Raw genomic sequence first — 25499 nt, 5'->3', positions numbered from 1 at the left:
TCTCCATGGCAAAATTATTGCTCTGCGCATAATCTCATTTATGGAGTGCAGGAAAAAAAAAAGGACTTCAGGTCAGGGAGAATATATAAATGTCCATCGTCATCAAGGGTGTGCTACATCTGAGAAGCAGAAGCAACTCCAAGGACACAGCTCACAGGCTGATTTGGCTCTCAGCTCCAAAACACGGATTGAACTGGGGACATTTACAAGGACGCTCTGGCTGATAACTTTGAAGAGACCCCGTGAAGGCAGCGCTGAAGAGCCTTGTATCGCAGACCTGTATTGTGCTTCCCCAATATGTGCACGGGGGGCTGCGCCAAGTGCCTGGGGGGCACCCTCATCCCCCTCGCCTTGTTTGGCTTCCTGGCTAACATCCTGTTATTCTTCCCTGGAGGAAAAGTGATAGACAATAACGACCACCTTTCTGAAGAGGTCTGGTTTTTCGGAGGAATATTAGGAAGCGGGGTCTTGGTGAGTAGGGAAGCCTTAAAATCCCCCCAGAGAATTCTGTCGAATCCTTTTAAAATTGGGTACTTTTGAACAAGAAGATATTTCATTGCTAACAAACGCCCAAGCATTGCATGATGAAAAGTCAGTGTCTTAATGATTTCCCTTCTCCATTAGGACCTGACGAGAGCGTGTCCACTAAATTTAATAAGTAATGAATTCCCAAGATTGGGCTGGCAGTTCTCATGGGTCAATTGAATTCCACGAACCAGACTGAGGGCTGCCAAATTTCTATATTTAAAAAAAATTTTTTTTCAATGTTTATTTAGTTTTGAGAGACAGAAACAGAGCACGAGTTGGGGAGGGGCAGAGAGAGAGGGAGACAGAGAATCTGAAGCAGGCTCCAGGCTCTGAGCTGTCAGCACAGAGCCAGGCGCAGGGCTCAAACTCATGAACCGTGAAATCATGACCTGAGCCGCCCAGGCTGATTTCTATATGCTAACAAGATAGTGCTGGGGGTTGTAGACACACACTTTCTGTCAAACTGATTGACTGAAAACCACCAAAAGAAGCAGGTGTTGGTGGATTCCTCTTCCACTCATTCACTAATGATACATTTACCCCTTGTTTCCAGTAGAGGATGGGAACCTCCAATTTAGAAAGAGAGAGAGAGACTAGACTCACTTTTCATAACGACTGCAGACAAGTTTCTTATCGCTATCCTAACCTACCATGTAAATGGAAACTCAGGGCGTCAGGTCCTGAAGTCTTGCCTCACTGAAGCTGCAATTAGGCCTCATGGAAACTAGACACTCAGTAATACTCAGTTAATACTCCATCTACTGCACCAGCCATGCTCTGTAAGTTCTTGCCATACCCTTTTAGCCCCTGAGTCCCACATCACGGACATAGCTCCACTCACAGCCAGGCAGGCACAGGCTCCCATTTCTCATGTCAGACCCAGTCTGAGGTGCTTCTCTTGCTGACAGATGATTTTCCCTGCGCTGGTGTTCTTGGGCCTGAAGAACAATGACTGCTGTGGATGCTGCGGCAACGAGAGCTGTGGGAAGCGCTTCGCGGTAAGTTAACCCAGAAGGCGGCTGCCAGAATGAGTCCAGGGTGCACTGTCTTCTTGTGCTTGGCATGGTGGGGATGGGGATGAATCACCAGCCCCAGGCAGGACTCTGGAGGCAGCTGGCACATACCTAAATAGGGATTTCTTGCTGGTGCAAAATAACAATAATAATGCAATTTTAAACACTAAAAAGCCCCGATACTTATAGGATATGAGTATCATTTTAGATTTTGTAAAGAGGCAGGGATGTCACAGCTAGATAACTGGAGTGGGGCCATATAAAGAATGCAGGTGCCTGGGTGGCTCAGTCAGTTAGGTATCTGACTCTTGGTTTCGGCTCAGGTCATGATCTCACAGTTCATGGGATCAAGCCCTGAGACAGGCTCCATGCTGACAATGTGGAGAGTGCTTGGGATTCTTTCTCTCCCTCTCTCTGCACCCCCCCCCCCAAAATAAATGAATAGACTTATAAAAAAAAAAAGAATGGCAGGCATGGAAGGCAGGAATGGGGGCTGTAAGTCTCCCCTCTGCCACTGAGAGGCCTGAGACCGTGGGCAAGTCTTTTCCCTTCTCTGGCCTGCATTGTCTCATCTGTAAAGGGAGTTGGGGCAGCATAAGGGCTGATAACAGCCCCTCCCCAACAGCCCTCTAAATTCCCCATCTACACTGCTGCCAGTTTCACTGCCTCAGTGCCCAGTACTTCCCCACTTCCACCCAGACGTTGTTGACTCAGGACTTCTGTTTCCTTTCTTGTTTCGTGCAGTCAAGCATCTTTCAGTAGGTGAGCTAGAGAGATTAGGCATCACCACTCCAGCCTGGGAAGTGGGGTTGGGTCCCATCCCTGCACCTGGACGAGTCACTGTACTGCCCTCTGCCTCCCTTTGCTCATCTGTACAATGAAGATATTGAACTAGATCAGAGTTTCCCAAGTATGGGACAGGCTCTGCTGGCAGTCAGGTGGGCTGTATCTTTCAATAGCATAGAAAGTTATTCCCTTGTCAATTCTCCTTCAGTCCTTTTGATTTTATCAAGAGAATATTCAATTTTGATTGGAAAGAGGTCTTTGCCATCCCAAACCCTCATAATCCCCCTTTTTAACAAAGGGAGAACAAACGGGCGCCTGGGTGGCTCAGTCAGTTAAGCGTCTGACTCTTGACTTCGGCTCAGGTCATGATCTCACAGTTCGTGATATCTAGCCCCACGTCAGGCTCTGCGCTGACAGTGCAGAGCCTGCTTGAGATTCTCTCTCTCTGCCCCTCCCCCACTCTCTCTCATGCACACTTCCTCTTTCTCTCAAGATAAACAAATAAACTTTAAAAAGCAAAAAACAAAGGGGGAATAAGTTTCAGGCTCCAGGAACACAAGCAACAAGAACTAAAAGTTCGAAACTACTGCACTGTCTTTGCTAATGTTTCTAGCTCTTCACTCCTAGTGGTGATATAAATGAATGCAACAGAGAGTTGTCTTAAAGAAAAATATTAAGAGCACGGGTACACTGATATGGCAAAAACAAAGAAGGTCAAACTGGAATTACTGTCTGGCTGATGAGTCAGGACTGTTCCTGCCCTCGTTGTCCCCCTGAAGTTCAACTGTCCTTCTAACAGGCTCATGAACCCCAAATGATGAATTACTCAAGCTTAACTTAACTTCTTAAAGGAAAAGGTATAGCCATCTGTTCCCAAATAGAATCTTTTCTAACATTTCTTCCCCATTATTATTTGCTCTTTTACTTAATCAAAAAATATTCACTGAGCACATATGAAGGGCTGAGGCTGGTATACTGTGCATACAGTTACGGTTTTCTGCGTGCAAAGATCATTCAAAGAGAATGTTCTTACCTTCTAAACACCATCATGAGTCCCAAGTAAGCACGGATCATTTTTTTTTGGCATTGATTATTATAACATTTAAAATCATCATTTACAAAGAGATGTAAAAATTAACCATGATTTATTTGATATAGTTGTATAACATGTGTTTTACACATGTATGTTTTTATATAATTAATTATAAGGGAAATGAAGAATTATGTAACTCATTTGCCCTTTGAATGTAATCCTGTTATACCTTGTGGATTTTTGGAGAATAAGCTGAAGATGAGAATTTGAAAAAGAACTGGCAATTAAGAAACTGGATGAAAATTAAAAAAGAGTCATTGCTTAGAAACCTAACAGCTCATTCTCTGGTATTGAGTAGAAGGCTGAAGATTACCCAGTATCAAAACAAGGGTTTTGTTTGTTTACTTTTTGTTTTTAGGTTTATATATAACCACAGTGAAAAGTGAAATAATATTCAAAGTATTGTGCGAACCTTGTTTTTTAAATAGACTTAAGCGAAGTCCAAAAGAAAGGGAGAAAAGTCATATTTTTACAAGCACAGTTGCATTAATAAAACCTGAAACATTTGGTCTGCCCAATTCAGGTTGTCTGTCTGAGCTCCCCAACCGACTCCCCCACCCACGAAGGATCTGCCCTTGGTGTGGGTTGAGGATGACTCCTCCAAATGACTGGCCGATAGTCCACAAGGGCAGTGCCCAGCAAAGGACCAGCTCTGCCAGACTGTCAACCAAGACAACCCACCACAGCCACCTTGGACCAGGGATGCAGGGACAGCCACCCTCTAGGTGGCCAGCAAAATTCCTTTTTCTTTTTTTTTTTCTTTTGTTTTGGTTCTTAATCAGTTGCCAGCTTTTGAAAATAGAGATACTACGGAAGTATTTAGATATCCTACTTCTTTTTCAAAAAATAAAAAGATGAATGAACCTGATACTTGTGGGCCTGCATTTTGACACAATGATGGCCTACAGTGGGCATGGCGGAGTGTTTCCTATAGGGTCCTCCAAGGGTTCTTGAGTTCATGCCTCTGTTTCAGAGCTCTGTTTCCTTCATGTTCTCAGGCTCTGGAGCACCAAGCAATAATCATTTTTAAAGAAAGGAATCTAAAACATTTTGTCAGACAAAAAGGAAAAGGCTGCAGCATACTTGGATTAGTACTATAATGCTGAAGATTCAAATTATTTTTCCAAAGGCTCACAGCATTCCCCGCCAGACGTTTAAGGGACACTAGGCTTCTGCAGAACACTGTTTAAGAAATCCAGCTAGGTATAGGGGCGCCTGGGTGGCTCAGTCGGTTAAGCGTCTGACTTCGGCTCAGGTCATGATCTTGCGGTCCGTGGGTTTGAGCCCCGCGTCGGGCTCTGTGCTGACAGCTCAGAGCCTGGAGCCTGTTTCAGATTCTGTGTCTCCCTCTTTCCCTGACCCTCCCCTGTTCATGCTCTCTCTCTGTCTCAAAAATAAATAAATGTTAAAAAAAAAAAAAAAGAAATCCAGCTAGGTACAAAGTCCTATGAGATGGAAACAAATTAGGCCAAGGGCTATGGGGCTAAATCCTGTCGCTGTTTCCACAGTCTTGCTCTCATTTGTTTCCTGGCCTCTCTGTCCTCTCTGCCTTGCTAAAGTCTTTCTGGAATACTTTTCAGAAGTCACTGCATCATTCTCTTCCCCTTCCCTGGCTGTAAAACCAGGATAATCAATAGATAGTAGAAGCAGGATATGGTGGTTGTAGAGATAAAGCAAGACAATGAGCTGGAAAAAATCTTGAGATCACCTAACCAATATTTCATGGTGAAACCAGAAAATGGAGGCCAGCTCTCCTCTGAGGCCAAGCAAACTTGAAGCCCAGACTTGGGGGCTGCACTCTTTTAAATAAATTAAGCTGTGGCTTAATTCAATCGGTTAAGCCTCTGACTTTGGCTCGGGTCATGATCTCATAGTTCGTGAGTTCAAGCTCCTTTTTGGGCTCTGTGCTGACAGCTCAGAGCCTGGAGCCTGCTTCGGATTCTGTGTCTCCCTCTCTCTCTACCCCTCCCCCCCCCCACTTGCACTCTGTATCTTTGTCTTTCAAGAATAAATAAATATTAAAAAAATTTTTTTTTAATAAATTAAGTTGAGAAAAGTGAGCCCTAGGGCAAAAACTATGAGAGGAAGGTGGCTTCTGAGGTGGGCTCTGAAAACCCAGATGGGGGATTTACTTTTGGGTCTCCACCCCCTTCCTCCCCTACAAGAGGTTCTCAGTGGCCTCCCAGCACTTTATCTGTGGCTGGTCAGGGTCTCCGGCACACTAATCCTTTAAAAAAAAAAAAAAAAAAAAAAGATCTCTCAGAGTCCCTAGGATCTCTTTTAATTTTATCCACTCATTCATGTTAAGTCTGTGCTTTAATAACAGCCTTTTGGGTATGCTTGGGTGGCTCAGTCGGTTAAGTGTCCCGACTTCGGCTCAGGTCATGATCTCGCGGTCGGTGAGTTCAAGCCCCGCGTCGGGCTCTGTGCTGACAGCTCAGAGCCTGGAGCCTGTTTCAGATTCTGTGTCTCCCTCTCTCTCTGACCCTCCCCCATTCATGCTCTGTCTCTCTCTGTCTCAAAAATAAATAAATGTTAAAAAAAAAAAAAAAAGATAACAGCCTTTTGAAGACCTTGGCCTTGACTCAAAGGAGTATCTAATAATGGGACTGAAGGGTAGATTGATAAAGGAGATATTAGGGGCAGGCCAACATTTCGGCATCCTCAACGCATATCAGGTAGATAAAGGCCCACCCCACCCACAGGCAGGGCCAGATGGTTGACTGACATGTCTCCAAGGAGGATCTTGATTACTTCTGAAATTAGTCGATTCAATGTGGAGTCAGCACTTCTGCAGTGCCTGGCTCACCAGTGCCCCCTAGGGACACCTCCTGTGTGAGCACTTCTGAAGGGAACATTTCCTGAGGCCAAAAGCACTGACTCTTTTACCTCTGCATTCCTTGGTGTGACAGCCAGTGTGAGGGGAATTTAAGAAAGACAGTTCTTTTGGGGCGACTGGGTGGCTCAGTCCGTTGACCAGCCAACTTCGGCTCAGGTCATGATTTCACAGCTCATGGATTCAAACCCCGCGTCGGGCTCTGTGCTGACCGGTCAGAGCCTGGAGCCTGCTTCCGATTCTGTGTCTCCCTCTCTCTCTGCCCTTTCCCCACTCACACTCTGTCTCTCTCTCTCAAAAATAAATAAACATTTAAAAAATTGTAAAAAAAGACAGTTCTTTTGAAATAATAGATCATCTTGAAAGAAGAAATAAAATATGAAGAATATCTTGAAAGAAGAAATAAAAAACTAAATGTTTTTTATGCTTCAAAATCCTCTGCTGTGAAAGAGATAATGCACACATGTCCCTTCCTAAGGACGCTACAAGGATGGGGGAAGATGTTGCAAGCATCCGTGTGCCCAGGAAGGGAGAGGAGCAGCAGGTGGCTGGGTAGGGAGGACACAAATGGTTGTTGAATGAGTGAAGCAAATGAATGCTCAGGAGGGATTTCAGGTGATTTCTATACTTTATCGGATTCAATTCTCACACTAACTCTTTGAGTTTGGCATTAAACCCCCTGTTTTATAACTAAGGAAACAGAGGTGCGTTCAAGTTAAGTTTCTGTTCATCACACTCCACCCCGCCAGCCCTCCCCCACTTCCCAAGTGTGATGAAGCAGAAAACATAGAACGTTAACATCCTAAAGGGGAAAAAATACATCAGGTCATCTCTATATATCTCAGAATAATTGTTAAGGAGGAACCTTCATGCCCATCAGTGATGTTTCCGCAACACGTTGCTACTACTCAAGTCTCTAAACGCTGTCCCCAAGCCACCCATTTTCCTCTTCCCTTCCCAGGCCCCAGTGGTTCCTCCATCGGGTTCAGCCAACCTAGGTACACAACTGGCCAAGAACACACCATGGGCAGCAGCAGAGCTGGGGTCCAATCCCATGTCCTCTGCCTCCAGAGCCTGCCGGAGAGGAAGGTTTTAAAGCTGACAGATGGTGAATTCGAGGGCATTTCATCATAGGGCATGTTTATCTTCTTTTTCAAGGGAAGTGTTTACAGCATATACTTAAACACATTTCTTTAACAATGTGAACAGAACGTGCGTTCTTAGAGTTGGCCTGTTATTTTTCTGCCAAGCGTGATGCTCTCGGTATTTGTGGAAAGTAAAGTGTGTCAGGATATGGTAATAAAAACATTACAATATAATAATGACATTTATCAAGTGCTTATTAATGTCATAGGAAATAATCCAAAACTCAGAAGTAGGCAAAAGAGGGGCGCCTGGGTGGCTTAGTCGATTGAGCATCCAACTTTGGCTCAGGTCATGATCTCACAGTTCCTGAATTCAAGCCCCGTGTCAGGCTATGTGCTGACAGATCAGAGCCTGGAGCCTGCTTCAGATTCTGTGTCTCCCTTTCTCTCTGTGCCCCTCCCACACTTATGCTCCCACGTGCTCTCTCTCTCTCTCTCTCTCTCCCTCCCTCTGTCAAAAAATAAATAAATAAACTTTAAAAAAAGAGAAGTAGGACAAAAAAGATTTCTAGGTATCCTATCAGTGAAGTACTGGGCATTATCTAATAGCCTACCCCACTTGAAGGTTATCTGATCCTGTGGAGATGTGTACTTTTGATTTCCTATTTACTATCAATTAGCCTATCTTTCATAATGATCTCCCTGAGCAGGTACTTATTTTTGAGCCTTATCTTATGGAAGAGGAAATGGAGGTCTTAGAAAGACTAACTTCCCAAGGTCATAAAGGAGAGAACCAAGACTCAGACCCAAATCAATATGTCTGTAACCCACGCCCTTGACCACTGCACAGTGGTGCCTCTCTTTACTATTTATTCATTTTGACTAGGGAAAGCATCGGCATAGTACAAAACCTACAAAGGGAGTCTCACATTCCTGACTCAAAAGTCTGGCAACTCCTCTCTCTAGAGGTTACCTCTGTTCCCAATTTTGTGTCTCCTTCCATAGATATTTCCAGGCCTTTTGCCTATTTTTTTTAAATGTTTATTTATTTATTTTGAGTGAAAGAGAGAGACCACACGTGCGTGAGCAGGTGGGGGCAAGAGAGGGAGAGAGAGAATCCCAGGCAGGCTCCAAACTTAGCACAGAGCCAAACACAGGGCTGGGCTAGATCTTGCGACCATGAGATCATGACCTGAGCTCAGATCAAAGATCAAGAGTCCAACCAACATTTAACCAACTGAGCCACCCAAGTACCCCCACCGTGCCTGTTTACTTTAACAACAATTTAGAATGTCTACCCTCGTGTATTCAACTTGAGCTTAATAACTTTTCTTTTAATATGAAAAATTTTTTACCATGAAACTCATGATATAGTTATCTTTAACATAACTAAAAGTTAGTGGTTTTAAGACTGATAATATCTCTGAGTAGTGAGTTTGATAATTTTTTAAAGACTTCTGAATGCGAAATTACTTAAAGCAAAGACATAAAGTTTACCCTGCTTTGGGGCACCTGGGTGGCTAAGTCAGTTAAGCATTCAACTCCTGATTTCAGCTCAGGTCATGATCTCACAGTTCGTGAGTTCAAGCCTCGAATTGGACTCTGTGTTGATGGTGCAGGAGCCTGCTTGGAATTCTCTCTCTCCCTCTCTGCCCCTCCCCCACTCATGCTCGCTCTCTGTCTCTCCCTCTCCCTCAAAACAAACAGACTTTAAAATTTTTTTATTTTTTTTTAAAGTTAAAAAAAAGTATACCTTGCTTCATATGGTTCATCCGATTTGGAAAAGTGATGAAAAATCAGTTTGGGTTGTTTCTTTATTTTAACGGGAAGTGTTTCAAATTTGGATACAAAATCAGACCATGCCACCAGTAGATTTCTGAGGTTGTAACCTGATGCTGCATTTTCTTCAGATAGTTTTATCAAGAAGTAAAATATTATTGATTCAGTTGGGAGTCACTGTGCTCCTCTCTTCTATCATATTTCCCTCCTCCCTAAGAGTACCCATAATCATAAATTCAGTGCACACTATATCCATACGTCTTTTAAACTTTTGCTACCAAAGATCAGTTTTTCAAATATTCTAGACTATACTGTCCAATATAGGACAGCCATTGTTCACATGGGGTTATTGAGCAGTGGAATGTGGCTGATCTAAATTAAGGTGTAGCATACGTATAAAATACACACCAGATTTCACAGAATTACTACAAAAACTGTAAAGTATCTCATTAGTAATTTTCATATTGATTATATGTTGAAATAATAGTTTTTGAATATGTTGAGTTAAAGAGAACATATTATTAACATTATTCTCACTGGTGGTTTTTTTGTTTGTCTTGGTTTGTTTTTGTTTTTAGTTTTTAAATGGTAGTTACTGGAAAGTGTTCAATTACATATGTGGCTCTCATTACAATTCACTGGACAGTACTGGTATAGAGGTGCTTACGATGGAGACTGCTTGCAAAGAGAAATACCATCTAACTGATATTTTTTACTAACCTGGTTTTTCATTTACTCAGACTTGCCTAACATGAAGAACGTGTGCATTTGTACTCACTTTCTGCATCTTTAAATATTTGCCTGCTAAAATGTTCCAGGAGTGCTATCTAAAATCCTTTACTCAGCTCACACAGCAGGAATAGCGAGTCAGACTTCTCCTCTCACTACTCATCAGCAGATGTTGAAACCCTGGGTTGTTTTAGTTCAACCCTGGATTAAATGAGATAAGGCATCTAAGGTTCTCACTGAATGGAGCTATTTTTATTCGCTAAAAGGCGAGATGATTGCATTAAATGGTTTTTGGGATCTTTGGTACAAAAATTAATTATAAGCGTATTTAACCATTGATTTAGTGGAAATCCTGGCTTTTGAAGACTTTTAACCAGTTTTAAGATACCTTTAAGAGACCTTTTCTTCACAGAATCTGCTTTTCATTGAGACAACCCAATCCATCACAAAGAACTGCACTGTCAACAAATGTTTTCAGACCATTCAGAGCCTCACTCTGAATTGAAAAAAGGTAACGAGAAGAAACTGCCCTGAGCATAAGTTTTTAATTGCTGTACTAGAATGTTCTGGCCATTCCTAGAGTTACATCAGCTGTGTCTAACTGACCAGCAATTTTGTTGGCCCAGAGACAGAGAACTAGGCAGATAAACTGTCACTAAGAATTGAAGCAGCATTTTCCAAAAGGTGTTCTTATAAGAACTCATGGAAAAAAAGTTATAGGTTCCAATGAGACCAGGAAACTCTGCAAATCACCATATACACCCAAATATAAGGCTAAACTGCATATCAAACCATCTTTTATTTTCCCATAAAGAAGTTTTTTAAAAAGCTCTTCGAGGAGTGCCTGGGTGGCTCAGTTGGTTGAGTATCTGACTTCAGCTCAGGTCATGATCACACAGTTCGTGGGTTCAAGCCCTGCTGACAGCTCGCCTGGAGCCTGCTTCAGATTCTGTGTCCCCCTCTCTCTCTGTTTCTCTCCCGCTCAGGCTCTCTCTCTCTCTCTCTCTCTCTCTCTAAGTAAATAAACATTTAAAAAAATTTTTTAAGCTCTTTGACTGACATTAATATACAAACGTTGAATTATGGGCACATACTTTAATCACATTCTATAAAATTTTAATACATTGATTTTGAAATAAGTCTTTCCCCCACTCATTTATTTTTAAACGTATTATTGCTTTTTTGACACCAGGTCTTTGCTACTACTACAGATACCTTTTGAGCCATCAAGAGTTTCCCACAGCACATCTTCCCTTCCATTTAAGTTTGGATACAACATTTTTGTAGCCATGTATGATGCTGGTCAGGGGAAATTTCACTCAGTCACCAATAGCAATTCACGTCAGACAAAGACAGTATTTGAACACCTCTCTTTCAGGTGTATGTTAACGATCCCCACAACTGTCAACACTACGTATGCTCATTTAGAATGCCCTTTAAAAGGTTTGTTAACTGTAACATTCAGAACTAGAAATTGCGAGGCCAACTTTCCTAGAATAATTAATACATCAGTGTTCAGAAAAAAAAATTGTTTTTCTCTCCCCCAGAAAAAAATTTTTATACAATTCTCTCAGCTAAAATTACTTGGGTTGTTTCTGACCAATGTCTTCCCCCATGCGGTACTTGGTTGTTCAAAATAAAGTATTTGAGAAAGTGCCCAATTGTCTGATAGACAAAATAAGGACTCAACTCTGAGGCAATTTCCTCACTTATCAGTGATAACTTGGGAGCTAATAATTTTGTTTATATTCCAGCATACATAGTATATCCCCTTCCTGGAGGTTCACTGACTTCAGCGTATCACAAAGATTTTTAGAAGTAAAACAGGAGTGAAGCCTATTTAACTTCATATAATCCAGAAATCTCCAAAATTGTTCACCTAGATATCCTTTGGAAAAGAGATGGCCTGTTCTAACTCGATAAATTGAACAAAATTTTCATTTACTTCTTACCTAGATTATGTTCAGTAATGTTACTAATGGTGAGAATGGATTTTGGCTACCCTAGACACAAAACTCAAAGGGAAAATGTCAAATAATGAGTAACATGAAACCATAGTCTTTGAAAACATCCAACAAGTAGTTATTTGGTGCCTTTGAAAAGGTGGGAAGAAGAAAAACCAAATACATGATGGCCAGGGTAAAGCAATGTCCTACCTATCTTCAAATAACTCATTGTCCATGACGGCAAGGAGCTTATGTTCCGGTTGGGGAAGACGGACATAAAAAGCTATGCATAAATGTCTTGTGGGCACTGTGCCATGAGAGAAGTTTATATAGTCCAGGGTACTGGGGTAAGAGATGAAAGAGAGGATGGTTAGTTTGACATAGGAAGTCTGATAAGACTTTATAAGGCACATGGGGCAGAGGTCAGTCTTGGATAGTTGCACCAAAAATACATTCACATATGATATGAAAACAAACACCAGCTAAAGTGGAACTCCATTATTACATAGATTCCAATTGTCCAGGCACTATCAGGTCCTCTCCACCCCCAAACCCATCCCTGCCCCGCCCCCTGGCCAACTATATTCTGTGATAAGATTGTTAGTAATACACAGAAGGGAGAAGGGGAGTACCTGACATTTAACTTAAGTTGTCATGTCTACCTTTCACAACAGACCTTGTAGGCAGGCCTTATCATGCCCATTTCATGCCAACTAGGCACTCCAGACCAGAAGACTTTTAAGATCACTTCCAATTCTAAGATTCTTTGATTCTGTAATAGACAGCCTTTCATATTAGTCCTGAGAAAGAGAAAGATCAGGAGGAGATTCTATTCTTAACAAGGTTAAAAACCATGGTTCAAAGGTATCAACCATAACTAGCACTTCAATCATCAATGAATAGGTAAAGAAAGATATGGGAATGGGGGGAAGAAGGGGAAAAAAGATACCAAAATTCATTCTAGGAGACACCACAGTTCCCACCTACTGTGAAGACTGGCTCTTACCCCGTAACTTCCCTGGAGACACTATGCTCAACGACAGACTGGTTGGTTAGGTGTGCTGGGGGTAACCTCTGGAACACCTTAAGAACCCGCCTATCTCTCTCCTTCTCTTTCAGATGTTCACCTCCACAATATTTGCTGTGATTGGATTCTTGGGTGCTGGATACTCATTTGTCATCTCAGCCATCTCAATCAACAGGGGTCCTAAATGTCTCATGGACAATAGCACGTGGGGCTATCCCTTCCACGATGGGTAAGGTGCACCCTATGATGTCCACGTGTCCCCACAAGGCAGGTAAATGGCCCAAGGGAGACCCTGCATAGGTCCTGTCACCTTCATTTGACTAGTGTCGGGCATGTTGCTCCTCTGAAGCAGAGCTGGAGAGGGGGTGGAGTGAACTTGCCCAAGATCTCACTCTAATTGCTCTTTCTTTTTTTTTTTAATGTTTATTTATTTTTGAGAGACAGAGAGGGACAGAGTGTGAGAAGGGAAGAGGCAAAGAGAGAGACACAGAATCAGAAGCAGGCTCTAGGCTCTGAGCTGTTAGCACAGAGCCCGATGCGGGGCTCGAACCCACGAACCATGAGATCATGACCTGAGCCAAAGTTGGACGCTTAACCAGTTGAGCCACCCAGGGGCCCTTTTAATTGCTCTTTTGACAGACACCAGGAGAAATAACCAAGAGGGGGTGCTTCAGCTGGCCTGAGAGAAGGAGATTTGCAGTGTCATTACTGACACCCCGACATTTATGAGCAGCGACATGAGGCAACTAATAATATTAATTAACAGAAAGTGGTGGCTCCCATTGAAAATCTTATCATAGAAAACGAGAATGATTACTCACTAACAGGGCTCAAAGGCTCCCTAGATCGTCTATGAGTAGACTATCTTTTCAGGCGCAAATTTATGGAAAATGACATTGAGAATATTGTAGATTCTTCACGAGACTTAATAGAACTGGTTAAAATAACACTGCATGTTGTCATGGAACTCTGTAGCTGATAAAGAACGTCCCCCCCCCCCCACAACAAATTTATAATTTAATCCCCACAACAACCGCAAGCGGTAGTTATACCCTGCCAAGGCAGGCTTAATAATTTTGGCTTGCTCAAAGTCGCACAGCTGGTTAAGGGCAGAGGCAGGGCTCAAACTCCTACCTTCCAACTTTTGAGTTCTAGTATCTTTAAAAAAAAAAAAAATTTCTTTAAAGTTTGTTTATTTTTGAGGGAGATAGAACGTGATCTGGAGAGGGGCAAACACAGAATCTAAAGTTGGTTCCAGGCTCCACAGAGCCCAATGTGGGCTCGAACTCATGAATCGTGAGATCATGACCTGAGCTGAAGTCAGACACTTAACCGGCTAAGCCACCCAGGCGCCCTTGAGTTCTAGTGTCTTTAGACTACACACCCTTCTGCCCATAGACTATACCGTGCACCACAGTAGACAGTAGCCATATGTAGCTGTTCAAACTTAAATTCATTCAAATGAAATAAAGTTAAAATTCCTCAATCACACTATCAGTATTTCAAGTATCAGCAGCCACATGTGTCTAGTTGCAACTGCATTGACCCTCACCGATACAGGACATTACCACTGTCACAGACGGTCTATGAGACAGTGCTGCACCAGCCTCTGACCTCCAGGAGGGCTTGGACCATTTCTGCTTTGTTCATTACCACCTGGCACAGTGACTGACACATCTAGGTGGTCAGGAAATGTGGTTGTGAGGTGCCCCTACAATGGACGATGGGACCGTGCCTAAAGAAATCTGTAGGACAACAATTTATTAACTCTACATGTTCATTTACAACGAGAGTCTAAAGAACTTCAAAAGCAGGCTTTAGATGAGGAGACAGAGGGTACTGGTTCTGTTATGATACAGCTCACAAGAGTTTCGTGTAAAGTATCATCCCTCCTTCTAAAGTTAAACAGGAGGGGGCGCCTGGGCGGCTCAGTCGGTTAAGTGTCCGACTTCGGCTCAGGTCGTGATCTCGCGGTCCGTGGGTTCGAGCGCCGCGTCAGGCTCTGTGCTGACAGCTAGGAGCCTGGAGCCTGTTTCTGCTTCTGTGTCTCCCTCCCTCTCTGACCCTCCCCCATTCATGCTCTGTCTCTGTCTCAAAAATAAATAAACATTAAAAAAACTTTTAAAAAAATAAAGTTAAACAGGAGTACAGGCCTCTAAACATCACATGCAGGGATTCCCAAAGGCAATGGTTGTACTGTGCCCCCTTACCTTGCAGAGGACTGCTGGGGCCCCGCTGCCGTGGGGTTAGCCTACGCATAGAAATCAGACACCAGATCCATTTCCTGAGGTTCTTCCCCTGAGAGTTTATGAAACTACAGATTATGTCTCCTTCTAAGGACCCTTCTCCTATTATTTCCATCAACAACAGAAGCGCAGTATTAAACACGCTTTTGTATTTACTGTTATGTGAATGATACTACCCTTGACGAACTCAAAATCAATTAGAATGAATCTATGTCCAAAACAAAGGACGGAGAAAGGAAACACACTTGCCCAGTAACGCCCGAAGGCAGTACAATAGCATTAGACCCTAACACCCTCCCTGGCACACCCGCTCCCTGCTTGGGATGGAATGGGATCCATGCCCAAGGTCAGGAGAGTGACAGCTGGTCTGTGGGCCACTACAGGAAATGCCAGCGTGGGGGAAGGACAGGAAACCACTTTTCAAAGTCCTCTGTCCTTCTGGTGAAGCAAGTTTTCATGCACATCATAGCCCTTTACTGCACATTACTCCGTGATAGATGCTTTCACAAATGGTACCGGATCTTCTCACAACAACTAACCCATTCATTAACTTGTATCAGATCAGAGAGGTTTAACAGTACAAACAGAACAGAATAAACTTTGCAGGCAAGCAGGCACATTTCAGAATTCTCCACCCTCCTCTGTTCATGGTAAGGCTTTGATGATTCTTTGACAGGAGAGAGGTTTGAGTGCCACCATATCTGCATAGTGGCTTCAAACTATCATGGGATCAAATATCGCTGTGTAGGGGTTTATTACAAAACTATGTAGCCTACGCTTTCCAGGTGATCGATAGGCTATTTAAGAGTGATTTTGACTATTTGTGGTTTGGTTTGGTTTTTTTCTCCTCACGCCCTGACTTTGGAATTTAATCCCACAGAAGGTGCAAGTCCTCTCTCTGTACAAGGCGTGAAATATGCCAAGATTGGCACAGGATAAGGCTCTCAGGAGGGGGGGGATCTAGGTGGAATGTGTCACATGGCATCCTCTCTGCCACCTGGCAGTCTCCTGTCAGCATTCCATTGTCTCCTACATCCTGTGTCCTATCTTCTCAGGCAAGAACTCACATTCCTTTATGACCTTATCTCCCACAGCAGCTCCAACCCTTCCCTCGGACTGCAGGGGCTCAGCTTGAATTTTTATAACAGTAATCGAACCTCGGTGGCTTGGTGTTTTTCCGTTAACAAAGTGCTTTCACCCACATGTTTCATTTGATCCTGACAGAAAACTTGTGGGATTATTAACTCTCAGAGAATGCTCAGAGAATGTCTGTTCACTGCAAGCCTGAAGCTCGGGGTGAATGTGGGGGAGAGGAACAGAAGGGGACACCACCTGGGGACGTGGTTGACAGGCCAGAACTTTGGGACCTCAGGGACCAGCGGAAGACTTCAAGCAGAACATGCCACCGCCACCTGGGATTTCTAGGACGATTGTGATGTCAGTGATGTGGAGGATGAAGACATGCTCAGTAAGAAGAGACAAAAGTCGGAGATTGGAGTAATAATCCTGATAAGGTTATCACCAGCAAGGCAGTGGAATTTGGCTCCAAAGGACACAGATTTCAGAGATCTGAGATGGAATCATCAGGATTAGGTGTGAGGAAATAGAGGGCAGGTTATTGAGTTGGACTCCAAGATTTCCAGCTTGGGGCACAAAATTCAGGGCTACTCAATGCCATAGGACATAGCCTGGGTTGGGTTTGTTTGTTTGTTTGTTTGTTTTTCCCTCAGAAATGTTTGTTGGCAATCTTGTTAAAAGAGCAAAGACAGTTAACTTTCTCTGTCATGAGAACCATACTAAAGAGGCCTCCTAGAAGGAAAAAGAAACCTAGGACATTTTGAGATACACCCTCTTGCCTTCCTTTGAAGTAGGACCTCCTCCCATCCAAGGTCTTCCTTTCTAAGACAATTGGCTACCTCTCCCTTGACCCTGAGCTGCTGAAAGGGAAGCAGCTGGCACAAGGCATGGGGACAGCCACAGAAGGGAGAACCAGAGGAAAGGCCAAGGACGATAGCAGTGGGGGAGGGACAAGGGACCTGGCCAAGCACAGCACTCCCCCGTCTGGCTGTAACCCTGCCTGCTCCCTGGGGAAGGTGAGGTGTGGTGAGCTCTTTCACACCAAAACACAGAAGTGAGTACAATAAATGTTCTGCCTGGACTTTCAGTTTAGACCATCTGCATTTGTACTTCAGAGATTGCTCATCAGCAAGGAACCCCGTAAGCTGCTCTTGAACACATTCCCTAGAGCTGAAAGCCACACTGACAGGGGGATGCGGGCTTGCCCCCCGGGCTTTCCAGCTTTCAGGAAGCACGAAACACTCATGGATGTCAAGCAGCTTCGCTCTTCGCCTGACTGGACTTAGGGACCAGTCACACCCCTGCCACATACCAGTGGGGTCATCTTGGGCAGTGCATTGACCTCTCAGCTCTTCCTCTGTCAGATGGGGTAACAGCATGCTCTACGTCACAGATTCAGGCAAGAATGAAAGAACGCGATGCACAGAAAGCCTTTGGCACAATTACTGCCACATGCTGTTTGCTAAACGTTCAGCCTTATTATTCTTTTTTGTGAATATAACTCATTACCGTGAACAGATTATGCATTAGAGCTTTCTGAAACGTTATGCTTTCATAATGATTTTGTGATTTAATTCCTATCTTTTCATCCAGTCACATGAAGGCTCAAAGAGACTATTCCCTTTATCATGGTACAGGTAACCTTAATTGACAAGCTATTATAAATATGTTGTATAAATCAAATGTAATAAATAAGTCATATTTCAAATATACCGAAGGGATATAATCACTCAACATAGGGAGTTCGTGTAATGATTAAGAACATTAGCTGCAGAGTCAGACAGACCGAAGACCACATCCAGGCACTTCCGTTCACTCGCCTCAACCTCTTAATCTGTGTGTATATGTTCGTTCGTTCCGTGAGTGTTTTGTGGAGGCTATACTCTATGCAAGGCCTCGTTCAAGTAAAAGAACACGTCCTTGTGGGATTCAGAAAGATGATGTAAAGCACGTGGGCAGGACCGGTACGTGACAGTTGCCGTTATTTATCGATCACTCCCTGTGCTGGAACTGGGGACGGTGTTAGGAGACACGGTCTCTGTCCACATGGGCATACAGCCCTGAAAAGAAAAACAGGAAAATGGACAGACGGTGATAGCACAGGGTCCTAGGTGCTCTTCCAGAGGAAACACAGAAAGCTGGGAGGCACAGAAGGGCTACCAACGTCAGCTGAGGGCAGGAGGAGGATCGGGGAGTTTGTCCCAGGGGATGTGACCCCAGAACAAGCCAGGCAGAGTGGGCCAGGCAAAGCATTCAGGAGCCCCTCTTCTTTCCGTCAGCTGCCTCTGTTGCTTTCAAGAGGTGAGTCTCATGAAACCCATGGCTTTCTATACGGATATGGCGGGATTACTACAGCTCAGATGGAAATACCCTTCACAATAATGGGATGCTTTAAAACTCCAGTCAAGTGGATTTAAACTGCCTCAGCTCTCCTTGCTTCACAGAATGTGGAAACATGATTTTCTCCACAAAAAATTAGGGCCCACTGTCTCGTGGGGTTGGGGAGTTGGCCACAACAATCATTGCCAACATCTCGGGGAGCCTCAGGCCCTGAGAATCTGGGAGGAGAGAAGAAGGGTCTGGAATGCGTATTTATGGTGGTTTGTGGGGGATGAGGTGGGTGGAACTGAGAGGATTTCTTTCTCCAGGTGCCCAAACTCCACCCTTACTTCCAAGGCTCCCCCGTGAGCATTGCACCAATTTCACCACCAGGAGGTGCTGTCATCCCATCTCTGCACAAACTCTTGCAGAGGGGAAAAAACTCAGGATTGCCAATTGCTTCATCTTAGAATCCTTTCTTTATAAAATGTGCCTGGAAAATATTGTGTCTTCACGACTTTCTATAGTCAAGTTTGGAAACTGTAAAGATAGACAGGACTACATCGAAAAATGCGGAACAGAAAGTTGAGTGTTTACAAGTAATTAATAAAAGGAAGTTTTCCACAACGGTACATAACATACAGTACATGATCTTTGTGAATCTTCACAATTGTGAGGTTGTTCTCAGCCCATTTTATAGATGAAGAACTGATGCTATGGGGGTGGGGGGGGGAGTAACTTGTATGAGGAATACACAGAGAGTAAGATGAATGCTTGGATTCAAACCAGGTTCAACTCAATCCAAAATACCAGGCTCTTTCCTTTAGACCACACTGCTCAGGTTAAGTAAAATAATAAAAATACTAGCGTTTACTGAGCACTTACTATATGTTAGGCACTGTCCTAAGCACGTCACTAGTGGTAGTTCAGGTAATTGTCACAACAACCCTACAATTTAATGATATTATTTCCACTTTACAGATAAGTACACAAGTCACACAGTTAATGAGCAGCTATGGAAAAGTGAATCAATGCTCCAAACAATGCAGTGTTTTACTTTTAAATCAAGAGCAAAATGCTCCTTCTTTCCTTTATTCCTTGTGCTCTATTAAACTCCAGGGTATCTGCCATCATTCCAAAGATTTTTGAAAATCTTAATATGGAATGTATTTAAAATGAGCACTGATGCACTGGAGAATTTGTCAGAAACAGGAGGTAGATGTTAATTTAGTAGCCAGAAGGAGTTTCCCATGGAGTCCTTGAAAGGATAGAGGATACATAAAGGCAGAGGTAGAGACCAATTTGTGGCCCTAAGAATGTGAGAAAAAATTATAGTAATCCACAGCATTTATCCACTTTTACTCTTGTTTTTGTCTGAAAGACAATAGGTTTCCCATTTCTCCTTCAAGACACAATGCCCTTTATATTGTAGTAAACTCCTAATATATATATTTTTATAAAATATTGCAGTTTCTCCTGTTTCAAAATTTTATAAACTATGTATTAAGGCAGCAGATTATTTCTTCCTTTTAATTAATTAAATCTTTTTGCATGCGGAATCCCTACATGTTAACAAAAATACAGTTGAGCAAAATTCGCAATTTGGCTAGAATTAGGCCTTCAAACATTAAGCTCTTCCCTTTAAGTGTCCTTTTGACATGACTGTACTTTACAAGGCCACTAGACTTGACAGATAATTTTGTCAAAAGCCCAAATGGTCCCTAACAACAACTGGCAGGATAATGGCCATGAACATTTGTAAGAGTCTACTCCCAGGGTATCTTCATTTTCCCAGTCCCCTCATAGATACTGGATTTACCCATCCTTTTGGTCCCCTCACAAAAATCACTCTGTCACTTAGTACCTATGCAACCTAGGGGTAAGCCACTTAACCTCTCTGTGCCTCAATGTCCTTATTTGTGAAATGGAAGGTTCCTCATTAGGTTTCTATGAGAAGGTTCTCATAAGGCTTCTATGCGGAAAAAAATGAGTTGATATGTGTACAAAATTTAGAGCAGAGTCTGGCACATAGTATATATTTAATAAAAATGTTAGGTGTTGTTTTTAAAATTATTATTATGGGATAGGTTTCCTTTTTTTTTCTTTTTTCTCTTTTTAAATTTAATAGAGATAGAGTGTGTGTGTGAATGGGGGAGAGGGGCAGAGGGAGAGAGAGAATCATAAGCAGGCTCCACGCTCAGCTCAGAGCCCAATGTGGGGCTTGATCCAATGACCCTGGGATCATGACCTGAGCCAAATCAAGAATCAGATGCTCAACCAACTGAGCCATCCAGGTGCTCCATTATGGGACATTTCTCTTATGGAGCTTATGTTTGGGATGGAAAGTATTGCAAAAGAAAAATCATTATGGTGTCTTTGTAGCCCAACGTATTGCATATGTTTTACAAATGTCTCCTTTCTCCTCCATATTTTGGACAGGGATTACCTCAATGATGAGGCGTTATGGAGCAAGTGCCGGCAGCCTGCCGATGTGGTTCCCTGGCATCTGACCCTCTTCTCCATCCTGCTGGTCATAGGCGGAGTCCAGATGCTTCTCTGTGCCATCCAGGTGGTCAATGGCCTCCTGGGGACCCTGTGCGGAGACTGCCAGTGTTGCAGCTGTTGTGGGGTGAGTTGAGGTCCTGGTCCTTTCTCCTTGGCATGCTCAGGAGGCCAGGGTAGGCCACCAGCACTAATGGGGAGAGGGTGGAGACAGCAGTAGCTGCAGAAAACCAGGCTGGAAAGGCCAGGCAGCCCTCTCTACCAGCTCAGGGGAGTGGTAACACTGTGTGGCTGACCCAGGCTGACGTGGACCAAAATTCTCAGTCTCAGACCCAGTTGACCACAATCCTGGAGGCAGAGGACTCTAAATACATGTAGAAGTTTACAATAATGTTTATTATTATTTATACGAAGACCCCCAGGAAGTGGGCATTTGTCATACACATGTATTGTCAATAACATGTCATGGTCTGGCCCAAAACGTTCTCACTATTCCCTAAATAGATCTAGACAGTGGATGGAAGTTGCCAAGAAATACATGGAACACACGTCAGGGCATTTTCTTTTCCCCAGAAAAGAACAGAACATACCAATGCAAAACCTAACACTGGATGAGATTTCTGATATAGAAGAGAGAAGTGGTTCTCACGCAGGGCGGGAAAAAAAGGAAATCACTGAGGATTTAGTCTCCAAGTATGATTATAAATTATCAACAATATAAAAAGTAAAAATAAACGTATGGCCTTCAAGACTGTGATTATTTCAACTAGTGACCAAACCAGATCAGGCAATTGTTCAAACACACACAGAATTATTTAAAAACACAAACTGACATATGAGGAAAAATTAAACAGAACTTGAGAGTCCCATAATTGAGGAACTATGTAAATAAATATAAACTGTGACCTATCTATTTAATACAATATTATGTCCAAATTTTATTTTATTCTTTTTTTTTAAGTGTATTTATTTATTTCAAGAGAGAGACAGAACATGCATGTGGGGGAGGGGCAAAGAGAGAGGGAGAGGGAGAATCCCCAGCCAGCTCCACACTGTCAGCACAGAGCCCCATGCGGGGCTCAAACTCACAGACTGTGAGATCATGACCTGAACCGAAAACAAGAGTCTGACGCTTAACTGACTAAGCCAGCCAGACGCCCCAGTTATGCCCAAATTTTAAATGTTTCCAATAATTTTCTTTAAATTTCTAACAAGCATTATACGTACACAGGTCAAAAATTAAGTCTGTGTGTCAGAAACATACAGCGGTATTCAGTTGGAAAGCCTGCCCTGTCTTCTACCTACCCAGTTCCTCTCGGTCTCTACCTGATTTCTTCTATATCCTCTCAGAGTTTCTTCGTTATTGTTTTTATTCACCCTCCCTGAAAAAGATTTTTAAAACTGTAATAATACTGAAAATGCTTATGAGATAGTGTTATTTAAAAAGAGCAAGATACAGAGGCACCTGGCTGGTTTGGAAGGGCATGTGACTCTTGATCTTAAAGAATTGTGGGTTCAAGCCCCACACTGGGTATAGAGATTACTTAAAACTAAAATCTTTAAAAAAGATAAAAATAAAAAAAGCTAGATAAAAAAAAGTATACAAACAAACAACCATGTAAATAAGAAAAAAACACTATGAATTGAAAAGAAACCTAGAGGAAATCCAACCCAAATATTAAATGATGGGTAAGAAGGAAATAACTTATTTCCTTCCTTCTAGCTTATATTATTCAAAAAAAAGGTTTAACAATCATAAATTTTAAAATATACAAAATATAAATAAAAAGGTCCCCCAAATTAACTGTAAAATGCATGTATTACAAATAAATTTCACTGAGTATTGGGTCTTTTGTTCTGTAAATTTTCAGTTCTATCATGTTGTATTTAAATTTTTTGGTCTTTAAACACAAATGAGAAGAAAAGAAAACTACCAGTGAGTAATCCATCAAAATGATTTTTATGATAGAAGTTAAGACTATTGAGCATCTAAATCTTATGGGTCATCCAAAATGAATTCATGCTTGCTAAATCATCTCATTTCAAACACTTTCATTATTTCCTTTTCTGACACAGAAGAGAATCATATATTTAATTAGGAAGCAAATTTTCATTGCAAGATTTATTAGAAATATAGCTGCCCTTTAAATAGAAAATAGTTTATTAAATTTGAGGATTATCTGTAAATTTAAAAAATATGTCCATAGGTGCCAGTACATTGACTTTTTTCAGTGAGTGTCATCTGTACAAACACTATATTTTAACAATTTTAACAAGTAAATCACTTGATAGTCAAAAGACAGTAGATGGACTCCATAGCTGTCAGTGCATGTGAATCGGAGAATCAGAAGGTGAATATACACCTCCTGAATACGCCTCCCTCCCTCCCTCCCTCCCTTCTCCCTCCCTTCCTTCCTTCCTTCCTTCCTCCCTCCCTTCCTCTATTCCTTCTTCCTTCCTTCCTTCCTTCCCTCTTCCTTCCTTCTTTCCTTCCTTCCTCCCTCCCTTCCTCTATTCCTTCTTCCTTCCTTCCTTCTTTCTCCCTTCCTTCTTTCCTTCCTTCCTTCCTTCCTCCCTTCCTTCCCTTCCCTTCCTTTCCCTTCCTTCTTCTCCAACTTTTTATTTGAAAAACTTCAACTGTACATAAAATTTAAAGGGACAGTAAAATGAACACCTGTATAATTTCACCTAGATCCACAAACTGTTCATATTTGCTTGCTCTCTCTTTCTGAACCACTGGAAAGTCATTTGCAGGCATGAAGAACCTTCACTACCAGATATTTCAGTGCACACGAGAGCTGCATTTTTTAACGATCAGTCTGCTGAGGATTCCTTTCTTGCTGGCAGCTTGCCTCTCGTACAGCTGGTCAGCATCCCCTGCAGCGTCCCACTGTGGGGGGACTTGGGCTCACGGCCTAGTTCCACAACCTCCTAGCTGAGTGACCCCAGCAAGCTTCCTAACTTCTCAAGTCTTAGTTACCCCAACTGCCTCTTGCCGAGCTTTTACGGAAAGCGTGCAGATCCACCCGTTCAAGCAGAAAGTATTTATTGAGAGATTTCTGAGCCTGGCACAGTCCTTAAATGAGGTAATAGATGGAAACGTGCCTTAAATACAAGCTATGAGATCGGGGTTGAATGCCAGCTGCACAGTCTTGGCAAAGTCAGCTGCACGCAACTGTTTCTTTGTCTGCAAAATGCGGTTTTTAAACCTATTTCCTAAGGTTGCTGAGTCTAACACAGGGTGATAAATATGCATCGACATCAACGGCCAGAAGGCTCAGGCCATTGTACTGATTGTTCTTTACTAAGATATGAAAATTGGTGAGGCAGTGCAGCTTCAAGGAAAGGGGCACAGTCTCTGGGATCAACCTGCCTGGGTTCAAATCCAGGCTCCTCTATTTCTTTGTTGTGGCTTTGGATACTCACTGAAGCTCTCTGCACCTCTTATCAAAAAAATTTTTTTAAACAATGCAGGGGAGCCTGGGTGGCTCAGTCAGTTGAGCGTCCAACTTTGGCTCAGGTCATGATCTCACGGTTCATGGGTTCGAGCCCCGCGTCGGGCTCTGTGCTGACAGCTTGGAGCCTGGAGCCTGCTTCGGATTCTGTGTCTCCCTCTCTCTCTGCCCCTCCCCCGCTCATGCTCTCTCTCTCTCTCTCTCTCTCTCTCTCTCTCTGTGTCTCAAAAATAAACAAACATTTTCAAAAATAATAATAAATGGTACAAAATAAATTGAAACCTCATCTCTTATAACCTAAAAACAGGTAAGCGACAGATTAAAGCTCTGAAACAGAAAAGTATTGAAAATATTCAATAGGTAACTAATACCTGGTAGGAATAATCAGGACGAAGGTGGGGGGGGGGGGGGGGGAGGGGAGGAGAGAAGAAAGCAAAAACAAAACAAAAAAAGAATGATGTCATAATTAACTTTTCTACCTTCTAGGGAGATGGACCAGTTTAAATCTCCTTGGTGAGCTGTTCTAACTCGACGGCAGTTGGGACGTTACACTAAACTCATTCTTCTTTCTGGGGTTGGCACTCCCCATCTGCTTCCCTGACAAAGTTTAGGGACAGCGGAACTATCCTTTCCACTTTCCAAGACAGCTTAGCTCACGGCTTAGCTCAACTTAGATGTTTATGCTACTTTCAAATAAAAAATAGTTTGGCCACTTCAGTGAGGTTTCCAAATCTTTCAAATTAGCTTCCTTTCAGAATTGAAGAACAGGTTCAAAGCAAATTTTTCATGATTTTTCTTTTCTAGTGAAAGATATGTAAAGTCACATGTACTGCCACACTGCTTCTTTGTATATAGAGCTGTTTATATCTCTGGAAGTTTTACATAATTCATAGGAGAGGAGCTCATTAAAAATGAGAAACTAAGACCAGTTTTTGTTTTCAAGATTTATGAGGAAAACAGAATGACTGATGTATTCTAAATAATTTTATTTAGTGTCTTTTTGGCTAACATATTTGAATCACCTGTGTCTAGTCTTTGATTTTTCTTATGTATATTAAATTAAATCATAATTCAGAGG

At 42.6% G+C, this 25499-nt stretch overlaps 1 protein-coding gene across 1 annotated transcript; it reads left to right on the top strand.

The window, feature by feature from the left end:
- On the top strand, nt 1-25499 carry TM4SF4 (transmembrane 4 L six family member 4). The gene is made up of 5 exons (XM_042955421.1): nt 1-471; nt 1437-1526; nt 12915-13051; nt 20904-21093; nt 24908-25499. Exons 1-5 carry the CDS (start codon nt 298-300, stop codon nt 24923-24925), a joined length of 609 nt encoding a protein of 202 aa, XP_042811355.1. The 5' UTR covers nt 1-297; the 3' UTR covers nt 24926-25499.

Source organism: Panthera leo, chromosome C2 (genome assembly GCF_018350215.1).
Source record: "Panthera leo isolate Ple1 chromosome C2, P.leo_Ple1_pat1.1, whole genome shotgun sequence".
NCBI lineage: Eukaryota > Metazoa > Chordata > Mammalia > Carnivora > Felidae > Panthera > Panthera leo.
The sequence above is the reverse complement of the archived record's forward strand: the minus strand, read 5'-3'. Positions and strand labels throughout refer to the sequence as shown.

What these genes read in the sequence shown, in the direction of transcription:
- TM4SF4 (XM_042955421.1), top strand. Translation starts at nt 298, where the DNA reads ATGTGCACGGGGGGCTGCGCCAAGTGCCTGGGGGGCACCCTCATCCCC. An exon ending in GCTGTGGGAAGCGCTTCGCG is followed by an intron (nt 1,527 to 12,914) that starts GTAAGTTAACCC and finishes CTTCTCTTTCAG; the next exon opens with ATGTTCACCTCCACAATATT. An exon ending in GGCTATCCCTTCCACGATGG is followed by an intron (nt 13,052 to 20,903) that starts GTAAGGTGCACC and finishes TATTTTGGACAG; the next exon opens with GGATTACCTCAATGATGAGG.